Below are 10,697 nucleotides of genomic sequence, written 5' to 3' on the forward strand. Positions count from 1 at the left end.
ATATGGGTAAATCCACCACGTGTTCTTTAAATCTGAAGATGAATCGAATGCCCAAGTATGGTAAAGTAACAATTGGAGCACGAGCATGATACATAAAGCATTCTGTTGCAAGACCCCTACTTCTTAATGTTTGAGTGTCCCGAGCAAAAAATTCTGTAAGATAAGGACCGGCCTTCAAGCTGTTGCAAAAGCTGATTGACTATGCGACTTGATCAATGCCTGATGTTTTCCAATAGCACTAAAGTTCACGGACCCATAACATTTCATGCGCTTCATCATAAAATCTGTTCATTAGCATATTAACGAAATAAAGGTTTGCTATTGACAATGGTTGCTTGAATCAAGCATTGGGCTGCATTTGTTTGCTCTAGAGTGCCTGAAATTTCAATCAATCCTTCAGATGTTCCTCGTCTGACTTCAAGAGGATTCACTTTGGCACCAAAAAACTGCTGAGTTTTAACAATACCATTCCCAAACTTTCCTAGAATGGCTACAACTGTGCGTTCTGGTATTACAAATTCAACTGTAGTTTTTGTGATAAGCCCACCAGCAGCTCTTCCAAATCCAGCAGAACCCCCTTGATGAAGAATTGGCTCCTCAAACTCAGAGGAATTGCCAACACTGCCTATATCCCGATTTGGCTTTGAAGACTGCATAGTCGGATAGCTTGATGATGAATGACCACAACCTTGAAACGCCATGCTAGAAGAGAAAGATCTACCAGGAGAGCCCTGCTCGGTCCTTTCTTTACTACTTAATGATGCGAGAGATGAAGAAACCAAAGCGCCAGTACTGGACCTTTCATGGTTTAAATTTTCCCACAATTTTGGAGTTATCTGAACTAAATCTTCTCGCGCAACCCTTATATCAGCTACAACCTGAATCAACTCATTAGTTTCCAAAGTAGACCAAGGAAGGTCTTCTCTTGGTAATATTCTAATATTCGCATCTATTGTCTGCCTTATTTCAGAAATCACTGTATCACCCCTGTCTGTAGCCAGGGCTCTTCCAACATAGTTGAAGAACTGGGAGGTTCAATCAGGTGAGGCTTTTCAAATTTCTCCTTCAGCACTAGAGTCTACAGCTAGGCAACCTGTTTCAAAGCATCCACAATCTCTGGAATCTCAGAAAGAAGTTCATCAATGATATCTGATGCAGTGGGAAAACTGGGAACAGAGGATCGATCCAAACCAAGTCGAGCATAAGGGCGCAAGCGAAACTTTAGTAAGTTAGCAGCAGGAATGATACCATGAACCTGGTTCATTTAACCAAAAGCCCCTTTTGACTTGTTTGCAACATTGAGAGAATGAAAACCAGGAACAGGGAAAAGTTGTGGGCAAAGGAAATTAAGCCGTGTTGAAATTCTTGCACTGGACTTTAGAATTGGAAATTCCATGTTATTTTCTTCATGTCCAGCCATAATGTGTTCAGCATCCCCAAATTTCGACATCCATTGCACATATTCTGGGTATTTAGTGACAGAAGCAGGCGTGAGATGAAAAACATAATTCCCTTGTTTCTGAAAGTCCTCAGATGCACTGTTGGCACCTGGAAAATAATTCCTAAAAGCAGGTGCAGAGAGCAAATATGGCAAATTTGAAATAGAAGGTCAATCAATGAGGAGGATAATAGGACCAGGGGATGATGGGCATGTCACATCACCTGGATGTACCATATCATACCCATTCTCTGACATCACAGACTTTCCAAGTTGGAACTCCCGATACTTAGGCCCTGGCTTTAACCCCAGTGCTTGAGCCTTTGAGGGATCAAATATTCCTTTGATATCAAGCAATTCACAGATGTATACTACAGCAATATCACCAGGCTTATATCTCGCCTGGATTCCCAAGTTTTTTTTTTTTTTTTTTGGTTTTCAGTTTCAGATAACCTATCTGATCCTAAACGAGGACGCTTTTGAGATAAATTTGCACTTTCCTCTTCATCTTTACTATCAACCTCCTTGGAAATCCGTATACTGTTCTTTAGTTCCCCGCAGCTTCCTACATCATTAGGAAATAGAATAACAACAGATATCTACACAATCTCATCTTTAACAAGTATAATTGATTTTGTTGATATGCTTCCATTTGAATTGTGATTCACTACCCTCTCTTTCGAGACATGCCCTGGACCAAACTATTGGTGTGAACAAAAGCATAATTTGGAATAAATGACCGCATTGCACTAGTTAAAAATTCTAAATCTGATGGACTACAGATGTCAACTATCATTCCATCATCCCCTCTACCAGCCATCGTCAGGAGAAGACCTGGAATGCCACCCGCAGTTTCTGAGCAAACCCGTGTAAGAAATATGTGATCTAGAAGCCTTGTGGTGATAACACCACCCTTGTCTCGTCCCCGGTCCACAATTTGATTTTGAATGTGCAGTAAAGCTTCCTGGGCAGGAGACAGACTGTCATTGGGAACCTGATTTGACGATATTATAATAATGCGCTCATCAGACCCTGGAACAGAATCAATAGCTCTGATGTTCACACCAATGTCTTCACGCATGCGTTTAATAATACTACCACCCTTCCCAATTACACTGCCAATTTTCTTATTTGGACATAAAACACGAAAATCTAGCTCTTCCATAGATGAAGATGACCCATGATCAGTCAGATGAGACCCTCTACTTTCAAAAACATATGTCCAGAACTTGCAGATGAGAGTATGGCATTGAATTAGCATAGCCATCGAGGGGACATGCTGCCATGATTATCAAATCCAAGCAAGTCCTGAGCAATTTGTAGCAAGGATTAGTAGTTTCAGGCCTTTCAACTATATGCGCCGCGCAGCATACCCAGTGTGCTGCGCCCTCCATGTGTGCCGTGCCTGTGTAAATTAACACTGCGCTTATTCTCCCAGTGCGCCGCGCCCAATTTCAATGCATCGCGCTCTGACACCAACACACAGTCACGGCCCTTTCAAACACTACTTGCTCTTCAAACTTCAAACTTGACCTTTCTCTTGAATTTTTCGAATGGCACTTGTTGCAAAGGAATAAATAGCTTTGAAATATCTTGACAAGAGATGGTTTAAATTTTTACTTCTTCAAAACCCCCTTCATAATGTTTTTGACTATGGCACTTTGTCATTTAATGAAACTCTGTCTTTTGGCTTTCTCATTGATTTTCTGGACTCAAAATGATGAAATTGGTTGATTTTTTGCAGGGATATAGGAATATTTTGACTAAGGAAGACTAAGGCCTACTTTTGAAATATTTTATGGAGGAAAGATACAAGTATTTTGTTACAAAAACAAATTTGACAATTTTCTATTCAAAACAGAGTTTTGAACAAGAAATGTCCTCAAATATGCTTGATGATGAAATTTTGAACTGAGAACTTCTTTGGAAACCATCATCATGGCCTGTAAGCATTTATTAAACATGTCAAAAGATTAAACCCTAAACTCAAAAACTAAAAGATTCTTTTTGACCAAAATAATCATCTATGAATGTGAATGACATGAACTAAGTTTTGATGAATATAGAGAAATTTTAACCAGCCTGGCAGGTACAAGCATGAGGGAAACAAGAAAACCAAGCCCTTCTGTCAAAGAATGGCATGCCCCTAGCGGAATGCAATGAAGTGAATCGAGGAACACCTAAAAATGAATATGCAAAAAGATTTTTGATCTCTGACAGAGGAATGACAAGACCGACTCTAACATTGGCTCCAATGGGGATGGTAGCTCCATGGAGGTGCCAAGAATTGCAGATCTTTGGGTGAGCATACAGTGCCTTAGTCCATTGGGCTATGGAGTCAAAACACGGAAACTGACATTATGCAGATGGACTCTGACCTAGGACTAAAACTAAAAACCATAATAAAACAAAACATGAGTAAATCCTAACTGACAAACTGGAAGGATGCTCATATTTGAGCTTATTCATCAAACCTACCCTAATTACTCTTTCCACCACCTGATCAAGTGAAATGGAACAGCCAATGCAACCATGTAAGCATCATGGCTGGTATTCGATCTCTTCCCAAATGCTTTCTGATGCGCGTGAAAAGGGAAGAATCGAAAGGCAACTCCCATGGAAACTTGGAATCAAGTTCACTGCTAGTAAACTTGCAAAGCATGAATTGGCTGGATGACTTCAAGAATACTGCAAAAGGATCTTCATAAGCATCGCTATTGATTTCTATGAACACATTACTACTCTGGTCCAAGTAACCATAATAGCTGGATATTAAGATTTTTCTCACATCTACACTGTCTACCTTTGATGATTGCAGCAAGCTGTCAAAAGGATCCTGAATTTCGTGAATAACCAAACTTTGTTGCTGATTCCAAACAGAACACAGGCCTCCTTTATCAAACTCCTCATATGAATGCAAACCTTGGTATGGACTATGAAATGAGTAATCTATTAAACAAGACAATGAAGGTGACCTTTGAAACAGATTATTATCAACATTGTCTTTTGTCACATGGTTGGCTGATAGGGAAGAATTTTTACAGCAAACAGAATTTAACACATGAGCAAAAGGATCATCAAAAACTGGAGGAGACTGCTGCGATGTATCTATTGAAACTGTATGACATCCTATTGGCTTTTCATCTTTTTCTTTAGAGATATTACGAATATTCTTCCTTAAAAACTAAAATGCCTCGAAGCAAAAGGGTACTGAATCCTCTTGCACCATTAAATTGTGTATTTTAGCTGCCACACCTTTACCTATAATCAGACCTTAAATTATGTTTGGTGGCTGCAAATTTGGTGCTAGAGAGGGTTTTATATCCAAAATGATCTCGTCAATCATTTCCGGGGAAGATTTCTTATCAACGACTTGCTCAAGAATTTCACCATCTGTCTCGTCCTCAACATTAAAACTAAGAGATTGTTGATTTCCTACAAACTGTTCATTTGAAAATTTACTATGCAATTTACCTCTCAAAAACTGAAATGATTCAAAACAGAAAGGTAAGGAATCTCCTTGTATCATTTGATCGCATGTGCCAGATTCCATGTCCTCATCTGCAACTTGACAATTAATGACATCTGGGGGTTGGAGATCTGAATATGAAAAGTCTGGCACTGAGTTTTCATCGGCCTCAAGAGGCTCCAAATCAAGACTAGTCGACAACTGATTTCTGATTGCACGGAAATTGTCTTTGATGAACTGACATGAATCAAAGCAAAAAGGTAAAGATCCTTCACTTACTTCCCAATTTTCTACACTTTCCTCGTCATTGTCATAGCTGATATGCATCGGTTGGTCACCGTACTCGAGCTGCTGTGAGTGAACTTCCTCATCCCACAAACTAGCTGTTGATTTGTCTGCAAGATTAGCTTCTGTCTGGAGAACATAATCATCATCATCATATTGATCAAACTGAGGCAAATCGTCAGTATAAAACACATCCTCAAGCATACATGTCATATCAGCAGGTCTTTCTTTTCCTAGATGATCTACAAAACAATCCTTATGACAACTGAGGTAAGAAACAAAATGTTTTGGATCAGCAACTTGTTCATGAACATCATTTTCATCTTTTGCAGCCATTTTCCACACCATCTCTTCTATTGCACTTACCAAAATGTCAAGCTTTTCCTGTGAAGGTGTCGTTTTCTCTAGACCCTCCTTTTTCATCTCTTCTTCCTTCAACCTTGCCCTTCTGATCAGCAAGTGAGCCTCTACATTTACTGCACTATTCTGCATCTCTTCAAGTGTTGCGACATTCTTTTCTCTCAGCTGAAACTCCATTTCCGGATCAAAGGCACCCGGGTAGTGCAAGAGAGAAAATCTAGGAGGAGGTCTTATATCAACCGGAATTGAATAATAAACTTGATTAAATTTGGCTGAAAACTGTTGTACTATCTCCCCTGGCCGTCTTTTCAGTTGGTTATACTCTTCTACAATAAGGAAAAGGTTTTGTCCGATCATCCACCCGTCGAGAAAAATTTTGACGAACTGCTGGAAATCTGAGATGGTTGCATCAGACAGGGCTTTGAACCAACTCTTGACTTTGCCTCGCAAAGAAAGAGAAAAAAGCCTTATACTGACATCTTCTTCATCAATTTCAAAAAGGTCTAGAAAGGTCTCAACATTCTGCACATGTTGCTCAGCATTGACATTCTTACATTCACCGTCAAATCTTGGCAAGTATAGATCATTGTTTTTGGGGAAAGCATGAAGAACAGAAGGTAAAACAAGAGGTTTATACCTGTCTGGGATTATAACAGCTACAGGAATATATACAAGAGCTATGGGATCAGTTTTTTTTTCTTTAGGTTCATCACTTTGCATAAAATCATCATAAGATGTAGGAAAAGTAAGGAGGCCAAGATCAAAGGGAAACTTAGTATTTATGCTTTTTGAATGGGTCGATTGAAGATTTTGATCACCTTGATCATACAACCAATTTTGAAAAACTTTCAGGACAACTTCAAGAACAGCAAAGAAGTAATTCACAAGAAAGCAGAGTAGGTCCTGAATACCATTCCACTTTGGATACCCGAACTTTGTGTAAGATCCTTCCATTTTCACAGAGAAAGAGTTAGTCCTCCAGTGGAGTCACCATGAAGCACCAATTGCTGGATTCTTCAGTAATGGAGTCACCACGTGAATGATTTCAATTGTCTTCTGTCTGATCATTGTCCACCATCAACCATCAGATCTGAACTTAATACATTTACTGGGACAAGACAATCTTCAAGCAAACCGTTTTCGTCCCCAGTATGGTCGCCACTATGTTAGTACTCAAATCTTCCTTAGGCTGAAGGAAGGCAAGATTCAAGATAACACGATACCACGCTCAGCCTCGTAGCTAGCCCTACGAGGACAGGAGAGGGTTCTCTCCGGGTCAACTCAATTAAAATACTCAATAGGGTCTGAGATGACTTAAAATAAGAACTGATTTTAGGCTAGGTAAATAAATATGAAAGAGGTATATTGATGGATGACTGAGTTTCTAGGCTGTGTGGGACAAGGACAACATGAGTAGAGATTTAACCAAAGGCATAGGATATTTCATAAGGCGAGATAGGCATGAGGTTTTAGAAAACAAATTAAATTTAAATGAGGTGAAAAGACTGTTTAAGAAAGCTGAAAAGGGAATTAATGTATGAATCCTTTCTAGTAAGAAGAAAACACATAAAATTTGAATACTTCCTCAAGGCAGAGCAATGACTGAATTCCACCTTTCTCACTTAAAAGTATTCAGCTGGAAATGATCATGAATGAATGGCGAAACGTAACAAAGAAATATGAAACATAAAGGAAGAAACACACGCTAAATTCATACCGCAAAAATCTTATAAATCAGAGATGCACCATTTAATTAATCCTCTGTCGAAATTGTAGGATGATAGTGTTGGGCTTTTCCTCCCACACGTTTTCTCAGAACTCCCACCCTTGAAATGAATTTTTCCATACAATAAATAAACTCTGCCATCAGGAAATGGATCGACCCAAAGTGAGGATTGTTTAATCATTACTGACAGAAATGAAAATCCAACCATCAGTAACTGAAACAACGTTACATTTTGATTTTCTCCGATGACCAATTAAAAAGATAGACACTGCAGCGTGGGTCCCATGAAATTGTAACTAAAGCCAAAATCGAATCCTATTCCTTTGCTAAATTTTTAGCCTAGAATCATGTAGGCGCTGATTTTAGACCTGAGAATTCTACTTCTTGAATGCCACTTTGTGCATTCCTGCACAACTACCCTCAAATTTCTGGAGATGCGTTTGCCACTTTACAGAAATTAGGAAAAGGTCTCCAATATTTGAATGCTAAAATATGGGTAAATCCACCACATGTTCTCTAAATCTGAAGATGAATCCAATGCCCAAGTATGGAAAAGTAACAACTGCGGCACGAGCATGATACATAAAGCATTCTATTGCAAGACCCCTGATTCTTAATGTTTGAGTGTCCCGAGAAAAAAATTCTGTAAGATAAGGACCAGCCTTCAAGCTGTTGCAAAAGATGATTGACATTATGGGACTTGACCAATGCCTGATGTTTTCCAATAGCACTAAATTTCACAGACCCATAACATTTCATGTGCTTCATCATAAAATCTGTTCATTGGCATATTAATGAAATAAAGGTTTGCTATTGACAATGGTTGCTTGAATCAAGCATTGGGCTGAATTTGTTTACTCTCGAGTGCCTGAAATTTCAATCAATCCTTCAGATGTTCCTAGTCTGACTTCAAGAGGATTCACTTTGGCACCATAAAACTGCTAAGTTTTAACAATACCATTCCCAGACTTTCCTAGAATGGCGGCAATTGCGCGTTCTGGTATTACAACTTCAACTGTAGTTTTTTTTATAAGCCCACCAGAAACTCTTTCAAATCCATCAGAACCCCCTTGACGAAGAATTGGCTCCTCAAACTTAGAGGAATTGCAACACTGCCTATATCCCGATTTGACTTTGAAGACTGCATAGTCGGATAACCTGATGTTGAATGACCACCACCTTGAAACGCCATGCTAGAAGAGAAAGATCTACCAGGAGAGCCCTGCTCGATCCTTTCTTTACTACTTAATGATGCCAGAGATGAAGAAACCAAAGCGCCAGTACTGGACCTTTCATGGTTTAAATTTTCCCACAGTTTTGGAGTTATCTGAACTAAAGCTTCTCATGCAACCCTTATATACCTACAATCTGAATCAACTCATTAGTTTCCAAAGCAGACCGAGGAAGGTCTTCTCTTGGTAATATTCTAATATTCACATCTGTTGTCCACCTTATTTCAGAAATCACTGTATCACCCCTGTCTGTAGCCAAGGCTCTTCCAACATAGTTGAAGAACTGTGAGGTTCAATCAGCTGAGGCTTTTCACATTGCTCCTTTAGCACTGGAGTCCACAGTTGGGCAATCTGTTTCGAAGCATCCACAATCTCTCTAATCTCAGAAAGCATTTCATCAATGATATCCGATGCAATGGGAAAACTAGGAACAGAGGATCAATCCAAACCAAGTCAAGCAGAAGGGCGCAAGCGAAACTTCAGTAAGTTAGCAACAGGAATGATACCATGAACCTGGTTCATTTGACCAGAAGCCCCTTCTGACTTGTTTGCAACATTGAGAGAACAAAAACTAGGAACAGGGAAAAGTTATGGGCAAAGGAAATTAAGCCATATTGAAATTCTTGCACTGGACTTTAGAATTGGAAATTCCATGTTACTTTCTTCATGTCTAGCCATAATGTGTTCAACATCCCCAAATTTTGACATCCATTGCACATATTCTGGATATTTAGTGACAGAAGCAGGTGTGAGATGAACAACACAATTCACTTGTTTCTGAAAGTTCTCAGATGCATTGTCGGCGCCTGGAAAATAATTCCTAAAAGCAGGTGCAGAGAGCAAATCTGGCAAATGTGAAATAGAAGGGCAATCAACGAGGAGGATAATATGACCAGGGGATGATGGCCCCGTCACATCACCTGGATGTGCCATTCTATTCCCATTGTCTGACATCACAGAATTTCCAAGCTACAACTCCCGATACTTAGGCCCTGGCTTTAACCCCAGTGCTTGAGCCTTTGAGGGATCAAATTTTCCTTTGATATCAGGAAATTCACAGATGTATACTACAACAATATCACCAGGCTTATATATCGCCTGGATTCCCGAGTTTTTTTTTTATTTTTCTAGTTTCAAATAACCTATCTGATCCTAAACGAGGATTCTTTTGAGATAAATTTGCACTTTCCTCTTCATCTTTACTATCAACCTCCTTGGAAATCTGTATACTGTTCTTTAGTTCCCCGCAACTTCCTACAGCATTAGGAAATAGAATAACAGCAGATATATGCACACTCTCATCTTTAACAAGTATAATTGAGTTTGTTGATTTTCTTCCATTTGAATTGTGATTCACTGCCCTCCCTTCCGAGACATGCCCTGGACCAAACGATTGGTGTGAACTAAAGCAGAATTTGGAATAAATGACCGCATTGCACTAGTTAAAAATTCTAAATCTGATGGACCACAGATGTCAACTGTCATTCCATCATCCCCTCTACCAGCCATCATCAGGAGAAGACCTGGAATGCCACCTGCAGTTTCTAAGCAAACTCGTGTAAGAAATATGTGATCTAGAAGCCTTGTGGTGATAACACCACCCTTGTCACATCCCCGGTCCACAATTTGATTTTGAATGTGCAGTAAAGCTTCCTGCGTAGGAGATAGACTATCATTGGGAACCTAATTTGACGATATTATAATAATGCGCTCATCAGACCCTGGAACAGAATCAATAGCTCTGATGTTCAAACCAATGTCTTCACGCATGCGTTTAATAATACTACCACCCTTCCCAATTACACTGCCAATTTTCTTATTTGGACATAAAACACGAAAAACTAGCTCTTCCACAGATGAAGAGGACCCACGATCAGTCAGATGAGACCCTCTACTTTCAAAAACATATGTCCAGAACTTGCAGACGAGAGTATGGCATTGAATTGGCATAGCCATCGAGGGGACATGCTGCCATGATTATCAAATCCGAGCAAGTTCTGAGCGATTTGTAGCAAGGATTAGCAGTTTCAGGCCTTTCAACTGTATGCGCCGCGCAGCATACCCAGTGCGTCGCGCCCTCCATGTGCGCCGTGCCTGTGTAAATTAACACTACGCTTATTCTCCCAGTGCGTCACATGCTCCATGTGCTCTTTCCCAATTTCAATGTGTCACGCTCTGACATGAACA

The 10,697-nt window shown here is 39.7% G+C and overlaps 1 protein-coding gene and 1 pseudogene across 1 annotated transcript; both read right to left on the bottom strand.

Annotated features, from left to right (window-relative positions):
• Nucleotides 1-299: 299 nt before the first annotated feature.
• LOC149246341 (RNA-binding KH domain-containing protein RCF3-like) lies at nucleotides 300-2,705 on the bottom strand. Its single transcript, XM_089440684.1, has 2 exons — nucleotides 2,273-2,705; nucleotides 300-991 (listed from the first exon to the last, which is right to left on the bottom strand). The coding sequence occupies exons 1-2, from the start codon at nucleotides 2,703-2,705 to the stop codon at nucleotides 300-302; spliced, it is 1,125 nt and encodes a 374-aa protein (XP_089296810.1).
• Nucleotides 2,706-8,069: 5,364 nt separating this feature from the next.
• On the bottom strand, nucleotides 8,070-10,466 carry LOC149246342 (RNA-binding KH domain-containing protein RCF3-like; annotated as a pseudogene).
• Between the last annotated feature and the right edge of the window lie 231 nt (nucleotides 10,467-10,697).

Source organism: Pinus tabuliformis, chromosome 7, assembly GCF_031772625.1.
Source record: "Pinus tabuliformis cultivar Carrire ecotype Pingquan chromosome 7, CPIR1, whole genome shotgun sequence".
Lineage (NCBI taxonomy): Eukaryota > Viridiplantae > Streptophyta > Pinopsida > Pinales > Pinaceae > Pinus > Pinus tabuliformis.

What these genes read in the sequence shown, in the direction of transcription:
- LOC149246341 (XM_089440684.1), bottom strand. Translation starts at nt 2,705, where the DNA reads ATGGCTATGCTAATTCAATGCCATACTCTCATCTGCAAGTTCTGGACA. An exon ending in AACTGCGGGTGGCATTCCAG is followed by an intron (nt 992 to 2,272) that starts GTCTTCTCCTGA and finishes CCCTGGCTACAG; the next exon opens with ACAGGGGTGATACAGTGATT.